This window comes from Piliocolobus tephrosceles, chromosome 19, assembly GCF_002776525.5.
Source record: "Piliocolobus tephrosceles isolate RC106 chromosome 19, ASM277652v3, whole genome shotgun sequence".
Taxonomy (NCBI): Eukaryota; Metazoa; Chordata; class Mammalia; order Primates; family Cercopithecidae; genus Piliocolobus; species Piliocolobus tephrosceles.
In genome coordinates, this window is record NC_045452.1 from 24,922,994 (window position 1) to 24,940,447 (window position 17,454).

Here is a 17,454-nt window from a genome sequence, read left to right on the forward strand (position 1 = left end):
GCCTGTAATCCCAGCACTTTGGGAGGCCGAGGTGGGTGGATCACGAGGTCAGGAGATCGAGATCATCCTGGCCAACATGGTGAAACCCCGTCTCTACTAAAAATACAAAAATTAGCTGGGCGTGGTGGCGCATGCCCGTAATCCCAGCTACTTGGCAGGCTGAGGCAAGAGAATCGCTTGAACCAGGGAGGCGGAGGTTGCAGTGAGCCGAGGTCACGCCACTGCACCCCAGCCTGGCAACAGAGCGAGACTCCGTCTCAAAAAAAAAAAAAGAAAAAAAAAGAGAAACTTCTGAGGTTAAAGAATGCATTTTCTACATTGTGCTTCTGGTGGCAAACTGGGACTGAAAGAGCAGGAGGGAAGAAAGCATTTTCTGACTACTTTTTTTTGAAATGGTCATGCAGACTGGAGTGTAGTGGTGCAATCTCGGCTCACTGCAACCTCTGCCTCCTGGGTTCAAGAGATTCTCATGCCTCGGCCTCCCAAGTAGCTGGGATTACAGGCACATGCCTCCATGCCCGGCTAATTTTTTGTATTTTTGGTAGAGATGGGGCTTCATCACGTTGCCAGGCTGGTCTCAAACCCCTGAGCTCAAGCAATCTGCCTGCCTTGGTCTCCCAAAGCGCTGGGATTAGAGGCATGAGCCAGCGCACCTGGCTGCATTTTCTGACTTCTGTCTGTGAAGCAGACACCACAGGCGTCCAGGCTCTGCACCAGGGTGGGGCTGTCAGGACAGTGACACGGGTTTGCTTCCTCCCTGGCTCTCGAAGGAGAGACATAGCCACAGTCCCTGTGACACAAGGAAGCCAGACAGGACACCCCCGGAACTCTGGAATCTGCCTGGGTCGGGGGTCCTCCAGGATGCCTCCCGGGTCCGTCTCCACAGGACCAGATACCCCGACCCACTGGGACTCCACATTCATAAATGTCGTCACTCCACTGCCCCTCCGTGTTTGCCTCAGTGGCCAGGGGGCTGCAGTGGCCGTCTGTCTGGTTCCTGGCTGCCCCCAGCAGCTTGCTCAAGGTCTGGTGGATAGGAACGTACTGAATGAATGGAGAAAAGGACCACATATGGTGACCAGTTTCACGGAGCACTTGTGCTGATCTGTGCGGCTCAAAAAACAAAACAAACAGAAAGGAGCATTTGGCAAGCAGCTGGCACTGGGATGTGCTGTTCCCAGGGGTGGTCTGGCCACCTACTGAGCCAACGCTGAGGAGAATCAGAGCCGAGATGGTTCTTCGAAGTTCCTGTTCTAGCAGGCTTTTCTTCTGGGTTTTCACAGAAAGAATCTAGTCACTATTAGGGTTTTTTAAAGGCTGTAAAAGTACAGCCAGCAACTTCAGAACAGGGTCCTGGAGGTGGCAGATGCAAAGTGCCAGGCCTTGTGGGGCCACAGCCAATGGCGTGTCCTGGGGCACGTCAGCTGCCTCCTGCCCGCCTTGGCCTCCCAAAGTGCTGGGAGTGACCTCATGCAGCCAGTGTCCTCCACTAGATGCTGCTGGGCTCTGAGGGGTTGCTGTGGGCACACAGAGCACCTGGCATGGATGGGCAGCACCGCTCAGATGACATGGCCCTGGCAGTCAGCACCAACTGCTACTGCTGCAGGTGGCTGCACCTGAAAATGGAGCTGAGGTTCTTTGATCATCTGAATGCCTAGGGGAAGCAAGCCCCGACTGGAAGCGTTTAGAAGCCATCAGCTCTACACAAAGGCCTTCCATTACCCCTCAGGAGCCGGGAGAGGACGGCTGGATCAGGGAGGGAGGTCACCTTATTGTCTGTTCAACTAAAAGCAGTGAGGCGCTGGCCTCTGCTTCTTCTTTTCTGTTTTTTTGTTTTTTTCTTTTTCTTTTTTGTTTTAAGGCAGAGTTTTGCTCTGTTGCCCAGGCTGGAGTGCAGTGGCACGATCTCGGCTCACTGCAACCTCCACCTCCCAGGTTCAAGCCATTCTCCTGCCCTCAGCCTCCCAAGTAGCTGGGATTACAGGTGCCTACCACCACACCTGCCTAATTTTTGTATTTTCAGTAGAGACAGGGTTTCACCATGTTGGCTGGGCTGGTCTTGAACTCATGACCTCAGGTGATCCACCTGCCTTAGCCTCCCAAAGTGCTGGGATTACAGGTATGAGCCACCATGCCTGGCCTGGCCTCTGCTTCTTAGCCTGGAGATGGTAAGTCTGGCCCTCTCCCTCAAGAAGGCCACGGGCTGGACAGGGCACAGGCTCCACACACTCCCAACAGGCCAGCCTCCCCACCATCCTCACTCAGCTGGACTGAAGAGAACCCCCCAAGGTCCTCATGCTACTGACAAGTCTCCCTGCAACGGTCCCCACCCCTGTGCACCCTCACAGACCCCCTTGGTCCTCCAGCACAGAGGCCATCAGGACCCAGCCCCCAAGGCCACCATTGCAGTTGCCGTCCCCAACCCTGACGTTACCCTTCACCTCCCAGGCTGCCAATCCCAGTCTGACCCCATCCCCAGAATCGCCCTCTGTAGGCTCCAGAACTCTCTGCCCATTGTCGCAGCCGCCATTGCCCTCCGCTTGTCCTTCACTCTCCGCTTCCCTTTTCTGTTCTAACGGGTTCCTGAGTCTCCTGGGAGAGCTGCTTCCCCTGCAGCTCCTGGTACGGAGGCTGCTTTCTCTTCCACCCATCGTACTCCCGGTTGGAGGGGCCTCCTCTCTAAAACCCCCAGCTCTTTCCAGGCCTGGTCACCACAGTTACCTCCCTCCTCGCACAGTCACCTCCAGTCCTCCAGGTCACCACCCCAGATCCCTCGGAGAGCCAGGCTCCTAGTTCATGGTGGCAGGTGATGGCAATGACCAAACAGATGAAACCCCCAACTCCCTGACCTCTGGCGACCCCATCCTCTACTCCATGTCAGTCCCATCCCCAGGGAGTCCCCAAGCCTCATCACCCCTCACATCATCTCCAAGGCTCACTCCCTGACCACTGCCCCTTCTCCCCCCAGCCCACTTCCCTAGTGCCCGACTCCAACAACCCTCCTCCCTGCGGGACTGCCACCCACCCCCGCCTTCTCCCTGTCCCCGCTGCCCTCTCTCTTGCCATCACAAGCTCCCAACCCTGGTCCCTCCCAACCCTCTGCCTTCTCTGTACCTAGCCTGGGCAGCTGACCATGGAGCGAGAGAACAGCTAACCACACACACTGACTGCTTGCCCCTGAAGTTCACAGCCACCACCCTGTAGAGGCCCCGAGGTTGCCAGCAAGCCCAGCGTACTTCCATCTAAACTCCCCTTCCACCTGCTCCTCCTGTCCCAGACAATGAGCTGGGACATGCACATCCACACCACACATCACCCACAGCAGGGGCAGGAGGCAGCTGAGCGTGGGTTCCAGAGTCCTGGGCCGGTGTTCAAATCCTCCCACCAGCAGCGCCTACCAGCTGCAAGCCTGAAGTCTCTTATGTGTGTGTGTAAATTTCACTAAGTATTTCTTCCTTTGTTTTTTAAAAATTTAAACGAAACGCACAGTTTTGCTTTGACAGAAGCATGTAACTGTGATCCTAACACACCTACTCCTCCGCCTTTTACTGCCGTCTGTTTCTCTCTTTTTTGGCTCCCTCCACACCCACTCGACCGCAGTTATCGATGACAACAACAGGATGTGTGTCCTTCCACGTTTTCCCGCTCACGCATTCGCATGTAAGCCACTGCACACGTCACTGTATGTACACACAGGGGACTCTGAGGCCAATGTTTTACAAGGAATAAACTATACACCCTTTTCTGCAGTGTGTTTTTCCCAGGCAACCTCCCAAGCCCCACAGCTCTGGGTCAATCTTTTTTTGGTTTTTGCTTTTGTTTTTGAGACAGTCTCACTCTGTTGCTCAGGCTGGAGTGCAGGGGTGCAATGTGGGCTCACTGCAACCTCCGCCTCCCGGGTTCAAGCAATTCTGCTGCCTCAGCCTCCTGAGTAGCTCAGATTACAGGTGCACACCACCATGCCCAGCTAATTTTTGTATTTTTAGTAGAGACAGGGTTTCACCATGTTGATCAGGCTGGTCTTGAACTCCTGACCTCGTGATCTGCCCGCTTCGGCTTCCCAAAGTGCTGGGTGTGAGCCACCGCAGCCAGCCAGTTCAATCTTTTTAAAGCCCACCTAATAGACCACAGAATGAATGAACCATACTGTGTTCAGCCACCACACTCCTGATGGGCTCTCACTTTGTTCCCACTTTCGTCACTACAAGTATGCCATGGAACTGCCCTAAGCCTTTGTTTCCACAGCCGTGAAATGGAGCTAATAGTCTTACCTACTTCAAAATATTATTGGGGAAAGGAATTGATACTGTGTGTAAAGCATTCCGCACAGTTTCTGACACATGACAAGCCCTCGAAAGTTAGCTATTCCCTTCCCGCTCTGCCACTCTGTAAGACAGATCTTCTTATAACCCCTTTTTTTTTTTTTTTTTGTAGAGATGGGGTTTCGCCACATTGGCCAGCCTGGTCTTGAACTCCTGACCTCAGGTGATCTGCCTGCCTCGGCCTCCCAAAATGCTGGGATTACAGGCGTGAGCCACTGCACCCGGCTTATTATACCTATTTAAAGGTGGACAAACTGAGGCTCAAACAGTTGCACTGAGTTCCTCCCTGTCACCCAGCTCTATGTGGCAAAGCCAGGGAATGAGCCCCGGTGACCTGTGAGAAACAGGCACTCCATCCAGCCTGCTCTAGCTATCCCGGCAGCCAATGGGGACCTGACACGTGATCAGTGCACCACACGTATGTCATAAGCAGGAGAATCCACAATGATCAAGTTTAGCACCCAAACTGCTTTTCTGGGCTGTGTGCAGTGGCTCACGCTTGTAATCTCAGCACTTTGGGAGGCCGAGGTGGGAGGATCACTTGAGGTCAGGAATTCAAGACCAGCCTGGCCAACATGGTGAAACCGTGTCTCTACTAAAACTACAAAAATTAGCCAGGAATGGTAACACATGCCTATAATCCCAGCTACTAGGGAGGCTGAGGCAGGAGAACTGCTTGAACCTAGGAGGTGGAGGTTGCAGTGAGCCGAGATTGTGCCACTGCAATCCAGCCTTGGCGACAGAGTGAGAATTCCTCTCAAAATAATAATAATAGTAAAATAAATAAACAAATTGCTTTTCTGCTACAACACAGTCTATCCTATAATGTCATTAGTAAATGAAACGCTCTGCCCAAATAAGGGGAACCCACATATGCCCAGAAATCCGAGCTGGGCTATGGCACATGCCATTCGGAAATACAGAAGAACAAGCACACAGTGGCACACACTTACAGAATCTCGTAATTGCCGAGGACTTCCTTTGGGGGCGACTTGTTCCATTTGCAGTCTGGGATTTCGCCGTTCGGGACGGCGATGTTGAGGGTGTCATTAATCAGGTTATACTTAAGGATTCGATCATTGGCAGTGCTGGACGTGAGAGACGGGGACGCGTTCACCTGTGAGACGAAAGACCCACGTTCCTCAGCTGTGTCCCCTGCTCTTTTGGAATGAAAACGTGCATTGCAGAAGGAGATGCTGGCTGCTGCACGCTTTAGTCAAGTTTTTTTTTCTTTTTTTTTGAGACGGCACTATCTCAGCTCACTGCAACCTCAGCCTCCCAAGTTCAAGCAATTCTCCTGCCTCAGTCTCTCCAGTAGCTGGGATTACAGTGCGCACCACCACACCTGGCCAATTTTATTTTTAGTAGAGGCGGCATTTTGCCATGTTGGCCAGGCTGGTCTTGAATTCCCGACCTCAGGTGATCCACCTGCCTCAGCCTCCCAAAGTGCTGGGATTACAGGAGTGACCACCGCAGCCGGCCTCAAGTTATACTGTTTAACATGGAGGACAAGAAAGTACGAACACTGGCGATCTATTCCCCGCTCACACACCCAGCTGTGGCGGCATAAGGAGTTGCCTGGAAAATGCTACGATGGAACCAGCTCACTTGGCTCTTCCGGCAGCTTCCTGCAGGGGTTCCCATGACTCTACCACAGAGAACCACTCCCTACAACCTGCTATTGTGGACTCGGGTATCCTGGCTCAAAATGTGACCGAGATGAAGGGCCCGAGCCGTGCACTGGCAAATGAACTTGGTTGGGAGGGCGTGCGGGGAGATGAACCAATAACCAATAGAGCCGGAGTTCTTACGTCCCCTTGGAGGCCTGAAGCTCCTCCTCCTGGCTCCAGGGCAACAGTTGGGCAAGGCGGGTTTGAAGCTGGGGCCTCTGATAAGTGCGCCGGCGCCCACTGTGGCTGAGGTCGCACCAGCCAGGCTTGGTGTCAGGAGGCAGTGCTAAACAGACAGCCACCACGACATCCTCTCCACCCACTGATCTTGGCAGAGGAATCCACTTCCAAACTCGACGTTCATAGACGCCGAAGAACAGCAGAGGAGTTCCTTCCCTCAGGAGAGTGCTCCTGCTGGCCAAGGGCTGCCGAGGTTGTGAGCTGCTTTCCTAGACAGGAACACTGTCACCCATGAGGACAGGGGAGGGCCCGGGGGACAGGGTGCAGGACTGAGGGAGGATGGACTAGCCTAGAGGCACCCTGGAGGTGTCATCACCACCAAGTTCACATGAGATGGGCCACAGCTCCCTGTCGTGGGCTGGGCTCTGGGAGAGGAGCAGTGCAGGAATGTGCTTATAATGTAACTATCAGTAAACCATCAAACCTGAACATCATTCCTTCCCTGCCTGGCCTGAGAAACATCCAGGGCCTGGGGGACTGCTGGGCCCGAGTCAGGGCAGAAGCATGTCGGGGGTTGTGTGTGGTGTGACCAGGTGTGGGTGCTCCCGTGGTTACCTCGATCAGCCAGGGCTTCAGCTTGTCGTCAATGATGATGTCATAGCCATAGCATTCAAAGCAGTGCTTGTCATTGTTCATCACCGGCTGGAGAGAGAGTGACCAGTGGGCGACATGGCCAGCATCGAAGGGCGCAGCCGAGACCAACGCCTCAGAAACAAGCAGGATCAGCCCACGGTCCCGACCTCCCACAGCAAGGGTTCCCACCCTCCACCACAAACGCTTCCTTCCCTCCTCTCCCTCTTCCTCCCGCAGAGCTCAGACACTGGACACTTTCCTCAGCCTGATAGAGGGAACTGATGGAACCGTAACGGGCATCTCTGCATCTCACTCACCAGAGGCTTGACTAGCACCCAACCCCGCTGCTGGCGTGAGACTGGCATCAGAGTGGACAGGTGTCCAGCTCCAAGCCCAGAACCTGCAGTGAAAGTCTGTGCAGGCTTATCACAGACAAACACAAACTGTCCCCCAGGCTGCCCATCACCCCTTCCCAGGCCCTTAGGGATCCGGGTGCCAGACTATTAACCTCTGTTCCCAGTGACAAAAGTAAATCCATTTACATACAAATTTTTGAATTTCCTTTGTAATTTTTTTTTTTTTTTTGAGACGGAGTCTTGCTCTGTCGCCCAGGCTGGAGTGCAGTGGCCGGATCTCAGCTCACCGCAACCTCCGCCTCCTGGGTTCACACCATTCTCCTGCCTCAGCCTCCCGAGTGGCTGGGACCACAGGCGCCCGCCACCTCGCCCGGCTAATTTTTTTTTTTGTATTTTTAGTAGAGACGGGGTTTCACCGTGTTAGCCAGGAGGGTCTCAATCTCCTGACCTCGTGATCCGCCCGTCTCGGCCTCCCAAAGTGCTGGGATTACAGGCTTGAGCCACCGCGCCCGGCTCCTTTGTAATTTTTAATTCCGTTTCACTTAGATACACCTTAGATCAACTGTTCTCCAGATACATAAATAACATCACCTGAGGCTGGGTGCAGTGGCTCATGCCCGTAATCCCAGCACTTTGGGAGGGCAAGGTGGGAGGATCACTTGAGCCCAGGAGTTTGAGACCAGCCTGGGCAACACAGTGAGACCCCTGCCTCTACAAGAAATAAAACATTTAGCTGGCTGTGGTGGTATGTGCCTGAAGTCCCAGCTACTCGGGACGGCTGGAGGCTGGGAGGAAGAAGAGTGCCATGAGGAGTGGTGGAGTACAGTGAGCCATGAACGCGTCACTACACTCCAGCCTGGGTGACAGAGCAAGAACCTGTCACTTAAAACAAACAAACAAAAGAAGCCTGGCTGGGTGCAGTGGCTGATGTCTGTAATCCCAGCACTTTGGGAGGCTGAGGCAGGTGGATCACCTGAGGTCGGGAGTTCGAGACCAGCCTGGCCAACATGGTGAAACCCCGTCTCTACTAAAAATACAAAAAATTAGTGGGGCATGGTGGCGTGTGCCTGTAATCCCAGCTACTTGGGAGGCTGAGACAGGAGAATGGCTTGTACCTGGGAGGCGGAGCTTGCAGTGAGCCAAGATGGCACCACTGCACTCCAGCCTGCGTGACAGAGTGAGACTCTGCCTCACAAAAAAAAAAAAAAAAAAGCAGGTCTTGGCCAGGCGCAGAGGCTCACATCTGTAATCCCAGCACCTTGGGAAGCTGAGGTGGGGAGATCATGAGGTCAGGAGATCGAGAACAGCCTGGCCAACATGGTGAAACTCTGTGTGTACTAAAAATACAAAAATTAGCTGGGCGTTGTGGCACATGCCTGTAATCCCAGGTACTTGGGAGGCTAAGGCAGGAGAATCGCTTGAACCAGGGAATTGGAGGTTGCAGTGGGCCAAGATAGTGCCACTGCATTTCAGCCTGGGTGACAGAATGAGACTCCGCCTCAAAAAAAAAAAAACAGAGTCTTGCTTTGTTACCACAATTCTCAAACTTGCGGGCTTACGTGATCCTCCACCTCGGCCTCTCAGAGTCCTGGGATTAGAGGCGTGAGCCACAGTGCCCGGCCCCGGAAATACTAATAGTAGCCAGCTTGCTGGTGCTCAAATGTTCATTTCTCTCATCTTCCTTGAAAATAGATGTGCACCTGCTTTAACACTGTAAAGCAAAACACGAATGCCAACTGCAAACCAGCAAATAAACAAAAAATGAGAAGATAAAAAAAAGAAGAGGTGGCCGGGCGCGGTGGCTCAAGCCTGTAATCCCAGCACTTTGGGAGGCCGAGACGGGCGGATCACGAGGTCAGGAGATGGAGACCATCCTGGCTAACACGGTGAAACCCCTGTCTCTACTAAAAATACAAAAAACTAGCCGGGCGAGGTGGCGGGCGCCTGTAGTCCCAGCTACTCGGGAGGCTGAGGCTGGAGAATGGCGTAAACCCGGGAGGCGGAGCTTGTAGTGAGCTGAGATCCGGCCACTGCACTCCAGCCTGGGCCACAGAGCGAGACTCCGTCTCAAAAAAAAAAAAAAAAGAAGAGGCATGCTATTTCCAGTCCAAAATATCTATGAAATACTCAAGTCAGGACATCTACAGACAAAAGGCTGCTGGAAGTCCATCTCCAATATATCACTTTATGTCAAAACAGTTATTATTGACTTGGTGGGTACAAGAGGAGTGAAGGGGCCAAGGCCTGTGGCTACACCTGAGAGGCTAGCCCAGCTCACCCCAGGGCGGCACTGGGCTGGAAGCTGGCCCCTTTCCCTCCCCGAAAAAACTGCAGCCTCTGGCAGACGTGCAGGTGGCAAGAACATCAAAACAGGCTTTTTTTTTTTTTTTTTTTTGAGACAGAGTTTTGCTCTCTTTGCCCAGACTGGAGCGCAATCTTGGAGACGGAGTTTCCCTTTTGTCGCCCAGGCTGGAGTGCAATGGTGCAATCTTGCCTCACTGCAACCTCCGCCCTCTCGGATTCAAGCAATTCTCCTGCCTCGGCTTCCTGAGTAGCTGGGATTACAGGCACGCACCACCATGCCCAGCGAATTTTTTGTATTTTTAGTAGAGACATGGTTTCACCATGGCCAGGCTGGTCTTGAACTTCTGACCTCAGGTGATCCGCCCGCCTCAGCCTCTCAGAGTGCTGGGATTACAGGCGTGAGCCAATGTGCCCGGCCTGTTCTTTGTTTTTTGAGACAGAGTCTCACTCTATCACCCAGGCTGGAGTGCAGTGGTGCGATCTCCGCTCACTGAAACCTCCGCCTCCCGGGTTCAAGCAATTCTCCTGCCTCAGCCTCCCAAGCAGCTGGGATTACACATGCATGTCACCACGCCTGGCTAATTTTTGTACTTTTAATAGAGACAGGGTTTCACCATGTATGTGGGCCAGACTAGTCTCAAACTTCTGACCTCAGGTGATCTGCCTGCCTCAGCCTCCCAAAGTGCTGGGATTACAGGCGTGAGCCACTGCGCACAGCTGAAAACAGGTATTTTTAACAAGAACAGCAAGCCCCCCGACTCCCAAACATGCCCTGGGAGCTGGCTCCCCCGCCCACAGCAAACTCACCGCCACAGCCTTCAAAGACTGCACGATGATCCAGTGGATCTCATCGAACAGCTTGCTGGTCACCTCCTTGCCGCGGGTGCTCTCCAAGTACAGCCGCAGGTTGCTCACTGTCCACTTGCCCCCATGGATGTGGTTGTAGTCCTCCTGGTGACAGGAAAGCGGGCAGGCATCCCTCAGGTTATGCACCCCAGAGGAACCCAGTGGAACCGCTGCATCCCCCAAGCATTTCTGGAGTGCCCCCTGGGTATGGGCATGCAGCAACAAGGCAAATGTCCAGATCCTTACCCCAGGGAGATCTGGGCCAGCTATTTTCCGTTTTGTTTTAAGATAGAGTCTCACTCCGTCCCCCAAGCTGGAGTGCAGTGGCATGACTTTGGTGCACTGCAGCCTTGACCTTTTGAGCTCAAGCGATCCTCTCACCTCAGCCTCCCAAGTAACTGGGACTAGAGGCATGTGCCACCATGCCTAGCTGATTTTTAAATTTTTTTAGAGAAGAGGTCTCACTACGTTGCCCAGACTGGTCTTGAACTCCTGGCCTCAAGTGATCTCCTCCTGCCTTGGCCTCCCAAAGTGTTGAGATTACAGGCATGAGCCTCTGTGCCCGGCCACCTGGGCCTCCTATTATGTGGGTTTTTGTTTTTTTTTTTTTTTTGAGACAGAGTCTCTCTCTGTCGCCCAGGCTGGAGTGCAACGGCATGATCTCGGCTCACTGCACCGTGAGCCACCGTGCCTGGCCTTACGTGGGTATTTTTAAATGCTCATCTCCCTAAGACTCTCAGGCTTAATCATTTATGCCTCACAGCACAGGCTGTGGAGTGCTGCCGGAATACCCTTCAAGACCAAGGCACTCGTTCTTCCAGCTGAGACTCACCCTCACTGGGAGTGCCCTTGGCTTGAGGGAACGCCTAATCCAGGGTGAAAGCCTCCCCAAGGTCAACAGCATACCATGTCTGGCTGATGCCACGTGTCAGGCCCTGCTCCCTCCAGGACAGCTCTGCAGGGCCACCCCTGCTCCACAGCGCCCCGGGGTGGGCGGAGGCCTCCACTGCAGCAACATCAGCTTGCTGACTTCTACCCCAGCCTTTCCTGGGGAAGCCAGCCTAAGACACGCCTGGGCTGCACACTGCAGCGTAAAAGCACCACACCCATAACTCTCCAACAACCTTGAGAAGTTGCCATTATCATTCCATTTCACAGACGAGGCCGGGCTCAGAGCTGTTACTCGGCCAAGCTTTCCTCCTGGGCTGGGATGGGGCTGGGCCCCCAGCCCAAATGTTCTGAGCCAGTTCTGAGCTCTTCCTGTTTTGCCATCTCTGAAAATTAATTCTCCATACAATGCTTGCCTTTGAAGGCAAAGGGCTAGAAAATACCCAAATGTATTACATTGTTAGGAGACTGCAATTTCATTTTCTAAGTATAAAGTGAGAACCATGAACTAAAACAAAATCAGCCTACTAACTGCTCGAGCAAACACCACTGACTCAAAGCAGATAAAAGGAGAATTAACCACATTTTAAAAGAAATTCCAGGCACGGTGGCTCACGCCTGTAATCCCAGCACTTTGGGAAGCCAAGGTGAGAGGATCACCTGAGGTCAGGAGTTCGAGACCAACCTGGCCAACGTGGTGAAACCTCGTCTCTACTAAAAACCCCAGCCAGGTGTGGTGGCACGCACCTATAACCCCAGTTACCTGGGGGGCTGAGGCAGGAGAATGGTGTGAATCCAAGAGGCGGAGGCTGCAGTGAACCGAGATTGCGCCACTGCACTCCAGCCTGGGTGACAGAGCAAGACTCTGTCTAAAAAAACTAATAATAATAAAGACATAAATAAAAAATAAAATTTGTAAAACTGACACTTGCTTGGTTTGCTCTCAGGAAGACCTGAAGGGGAAGTGAGTTAGGCCAGCCACATGTGGAAACCACTTGGCCCCGGTAAACGGTGGCCATCGTCATCCCAAGACCAGCGAGATGAACCCCTGGCTCCTGTTGGCAGCTGTGGGCCCGGAGGGCTGGTGAGCTGCCCACGTCACACAGAGGTAAGTGATGGGCGGAGGACCGAGTCCAGCCTCATCTGAACACACGCTTCAGCAGCTTCTTCAGAAATGCATATTTCATACCAATACTCACTTTCTTTCTCCTCAAATTAGAAAAAAGATCAGAGCATTCAAGGCTTCCATTCAAAGAAGATTCAAAACAAAGAAAGAGTCTTTCATAAAGAAACGAGACTTTTGGTTTGTGTTGGGGTGAAATGAGAGCCCCAAACCTGAACCGGGCCCACAACGCCCTGTGTGTCTGCCCTCGCTGGCCTCTCCAGTCCCTCTCCATCCACTGCCCTCACGCCAGGGGCTCCCGCCACCTTGGTGTCCTTTCAGCCCCTGTGATGCTCGCTCTGGCAACGGCCTCGGTACACGCTGTACCCACCACTTTGGAACCTTCCCTGCCTCCTCTGGATTATCCCGACTCATGCTTTAGATCTCAGCTCCAGCACTGCTTTGCAGGGAAGCCTTCTCCAACCACTGGATGAGGGGCTTCTTTTGTTCCATGCTCTTCTAGATGTGTGTTCCTCACTTTCAGAGTAAGCAGCTCGGTTTGTAATTTCATGTCCATCAGGGTGATCAGTTGATGACTATCTCCCCTGGAAGCTCTGCGATCCATGAGAGTAGGTACTAAGGTAGGCTTTGCCTATCACTGTGTCCTGGGCACTCAGAAGGGAACCAACTGGCCGGGCGCGGGGCTCAAGCCTGTAATCCCAGCACTTTGGGAGGCCGAGACGGGTGGATCACGAGGTCAGGAGATCGAGACCATCCTGGTCTACACGGTGAAACCCCGTCTCTACTAAAAAATACAAAAAACTAGCCGGGCGAGATGGCGGGCGCCTGTAGTCCCAGCTACTCGGGAGGCTGAGGCAGGAGAATGGTGTAAACCCGGGAGGCGGAGCTTGCAGTGAGCTGAGATCCGGCCACTGCACTCCAGTCCGGGCGACAGAGCAAGACTCCGCCTCAAAAAAAAAAAAAAAAGAAAATATCATCAATTGAAAGTGCACTTGGCTGGGCACCTCTAATCCCAGCACTTTGGAAGGCCGATGCAGGCAGATCACCTGAGGTCAGGAGTTCGAGACCAGCCTGACCAACATGGAGGAAACCCCGTCTCTGACAAAAATACAAAATTAGCCAGGCATGGTGGCGCATGCCTGTAATCCCAGCTACTGAGGAGGCTGAGGCAGAGAATCACTTGAACCCGGGAGGCAGACGTTGCAGTGAGCCAAGATCGCGCCACTGCACTCCAGCCTGGGCAACAGAGCGAGACTCCACCTCAAAAAGAAAAGAAAAAGTGCATTTAATACACCTAACCTACTGAATATCATAGCCTTGCCTATCTAAAACATGCTCAGAATACTTACAATAGCCTGAAGTTGGGCAAAATCATCTAACACAAAACCTACTTTATAATAAAGTGTAAAATGCCTCAGGTAATTTATTGACTACTGTACTCAAAGAAAAAATAATGGTTGCATGGGTACTTGAAGTACGGTTCCTACTGAATGCATGTCGCTTTCACAACCCTGGACGCTTGAAAAATTGTAAGTTGAGGCAGGGTACCTCAGGGACAGTCTAAACAGAAGTCACCTCATGACATCCTCCCACAGTCCCGCCAGGTAATACCATGACTTCCTTTTATAAATGGAGAAACTGAGGCTCTGAGAGTTACACTGACTTGCCCGAGGACAGAGAACTAGAAAGGCAGGGCTTGAGCCTGCTGCCTTCTTTCTCCAGGTGCCCCCCCACAGCCCCGGGCATTCAGCTGATGTGCCCCATGCCAGCCCGCCTGATCTGATGCCTAGAGCCTCCCAGTCCCATCAGTGCTAGGCTTAGACCAGGATACTCTTCAAGTATCACTCCTATACCCACCCTGTTCTTGCAAAAACAGAAGAAAGAAACCCACAAAGTTGGTGCTATCTTGGCTCACTGCAACCTCTGCCTCCCGATTCAAAGTGATTCTCCTGTCTCAGCTTCCCGAGTAGCTGGAATTACAGGTGCCAGCCACCATGGTAATTTCTGTATTTTTTTTTTAGTAGAGACAGGGTTTCATTGTGTTGGTCAGGCTGATCTTGAACCCCTGACCTCAGGTGATCCACCCGCCTTGGCCTCCCAAGTGCTGGGATTACAGGCATGAGCCACCACACCCGGCCTAATATATATATTTTTTTTTTTTGAGATGGAGTCTCGCTCTGTCGCCGAGGCTGGAGTGCGGTGGCGCAATCTCGGCTCACTGCAAGCTCAGCCTCCTGTGTTCATGCCAGGGACGACAGGCGCATGCCACCACGCCCGGCTAATTTTTTGTATTTTTAGTAGAGACGGGGCTTTACCGTGTGAGCCAGGATGGTCTCAATCTCCTGCCCTCGTGATCCACCCGCCTCAGCCTCCCAAAGCGCTGGGATTACAGGCGTGAGCCACTGCGTCCGGCACGCCCGGCCTAATTTTTATATTTTTAGTAGAGATGGGGTTTCGCCACGTGGGCCAGACTGGTCTCCAACTCCTGACCTCAGGTGGTCTACCCACCTCAGCCTCCCAAAGCGCTGGGATTACAAGCGTGAGCCACCGTGCCCGGCCTGAAAGTCAGTCCATTTCTGTAAGCACGAATGAAAGGACGCACTCACCCCGTGTTTCTGGATGGCGACGTTGGTGAGGTGAACGAACATGTTGTCCAGCTCGCTGGTACTCGGGGTGTATTTCACTGTGCAAAACCGGCAAAACCCAAGCTTATACCTAGGTGGGAATGTAGATTAATTCAAACTCTGAGGAGAAACACAAAGAAAAGACACCACTTCATTCTCTAAAAAGAGCTGCTTTTGTGTGTGTGATTTACACGACTCACATCAGCATCAGGCCTGACTGCTCTTACTTCCCTCAATCCCTGCCCCGTGCCAGGCACCGCACATGCACTGTTTCACCAAACCTCACAATGGTGCTAAGAAGAAAGATGTTTTGGGTGAAAACACAATCAAGAGGGAACCAAAACCTCAGGGACGCTTACATGTAACAGCGTAGCGGACGGTACGTGGACACCAGAACGTACAAGCGCAGGTCGAACTTCCTCCCGCCAATTAGTAACGGGTTGTTGATATAGAGAGAGATCACGTAGGCTTCTTTATTAGATTGAGACACAAACCTAAATATCGCAGAAAAAGTAAAAATTCGACAGTAAAAGATGGAATACTGAAGACACAATCCATGAAAGGAATAACTGATAAGCTGGACTTCATTAAAATTAAAAAATTAGAGCTTCAGCCGGGAGCAGTGGCTCACGTCTGTAATCCCAGCACTTTGGGAGCCCGAGGCAGGTGCATCACTTCAGGTCAGGAGTTCAAGATGAGCCCGGTCAGCATGGCGAAACCCTGTCTCTACTAAAAAGAAAAAGAATTAGCCGGGTATGGTGGTGTGTGCCTGTAATCCCAGATACTCAGGAGGCTGAGGCATTACAATCACTTTAACCTGGCTGGGGGCGGTGGCTGACGCCTGTAATCCCAGCACTTTGGGAGGCTGAGGCAGGCGGATCATGAGGTCAGGAGATCGAGACCATCCTGGCTAACACGGTGAAACCCCGTCTCCACTAAAAACACAAAAAATTAGCCGGGCATGGTGGCGGGCGCCTGTAGTCCCAGCTACTCAGGAGGCTGAGGCAGGAGAATGGTGTGAACCCAGGAGGCGGAGCTTGCAGTGAGTCGAGATTGCCCCACTGCACTCCAGCCTGGGGGACAGAGCGAGACTCCATCTCAAAAAATAAATAAATAAATAAATAAATAGAATCACTTGAACCCGAGAGGTGGAGGTTGCAGTGAGCTGAGATTGCACTACTGCACTCCATACTGGGTGACACAGCAAGACTCCATCTCAAATAAATAAATAAGTAAGTAACTAACTAAATAAAGACAGTAAAAATATCTGTGGTTGCCACAGACTAGGGATAAACAGGCAGAGCACAGAGGATTTTGAGGGCAGCGAAACTACTCTGTATGTTACTATAATGGTGCATCTGGCCGGGCGCGGTGTCTCATGCCTGTAATTCCAGCACTTTGGGAGGCCGAGGCGGATGGACCACCTGAGGTCAGGAGTTCAAGACCAGCCTGGCCAACATGATGAAACCCTGTCTCTACTAAAAATACAAAAAATAGCCAGGCGTGGGGGCAGGCGCCTGTAATTCCAGCTACTCGAGAGGCTGAGGCAGAAGAATCGCTTGAACCCGGGAGGCAGAGGCTGCAGTGAACCAAGATCCTGCCACTGCACTCCAGCCTGGGCAACAGAGCGAGACTCCATCTCGAAAAATAAATAAATAAAATAATGGTGGATCCATGTCACTATACATTTGTCTAAGCTCCCAAAATGGACAACACTAAGAGTGAACCCTGATGTAAACGATGGCCTTTGGGTGATGATGGGCTAGTGTCAGTCTGCCAATTTTTATTTATATATATATAAATATATATATTTCTATATGTATATAGGAGGCAGGAGAATCATCTGAACCCAGGAAGTGGAGGTTGCAGTGAGCTGAGATTGCACCACTGCACTCCAGCCTGGGCGACAGAGTGAGACTCCGTCTCAAAAAAAAAAAAAAAAGTAAACATACTATAAAATGAGAAGGTGTCTCCCGTTACCCTGGGAACTCCTGACAAGTGAGTCATCTCCCCACTGGAAAAGGATCAGAAGGAAGCTTTGCCCCCAGTGGACCCCAGGCACTTCTGAGCAGCTGAGATAAAACAAAGACAAAGAGAAGCCAGCAGACCCAGGCCCCCGGGCTTGCCACGAGGCCACTGCCCCACCGCTTGCTCGGCTGTGCCCAGCTCCTGCCAGATGCTTCATACTTCCCGTGTGTTAACTTGTTCCATCCCCACCACAACCCCATGGCGGTGGTGCTGCTGGTGTCCCCAGTTTACTCAGATGGAGAATGTAAGACACGGACAGTCTGAAGAACAAAATATGCTCAGCCAGTTTGTGTGAGACTGGGCTTCAAACCCAGGACCCCAAGTCCCAAGACTTCGGCAGGTGCCTTGCTGCCTCAGAACCACCACGACTGAGTGGTTCTCACACCAGCCTGTAATCGAAAACCGGCTGCAGGCCTTGGCCCATGACCCTCACCCTTCTTCTTCATGGCCTGCCTTGGGCAGAGTCTGGGACTAATCACA

General features: G+C 52.5%; 1 protein-coding gene across 1 annotated transcript in view; it reads right to left on the reverse strand.

The window, feature by feature from the left end:
* The window catches only part of TTLL1 (tubulin tyrosine ligase like 1), a 21,397-nt gene extending 5,786 nt beyond the window's left edge, over positions 1-15,611 (reverse strand). Inside the window, exons 1-5 of the mRNA XM_023222237.2 lie at positions 15,306-15,611; positions 14,929-15,037; positions 10,273-10,416; positions 6,788-6,874; positions 5,276-5,439 (exon numbers count right to left, since the gene is read on the reverse strand). Coding sequence (XP_023078005.2) covers positions 5,276-5,439; positions 6,788-6,874; positions 10,273-10,416; positions 14,929-15,037; positions 15,306-15,307 — 506 coding nt within the window. The 5' untranslated portion in view covers positions 15,308-15,611. The remainder of the gene's footprint in view (positions 1-5,275; positions 5,440-6,787; positions 6,875-10,272; positions 10,417-14,928; positions 15,038-15,305) is intronic.
* Between the last annotated feature and the right edge of the window lie 1,843 nt (positions 15,612-17,454).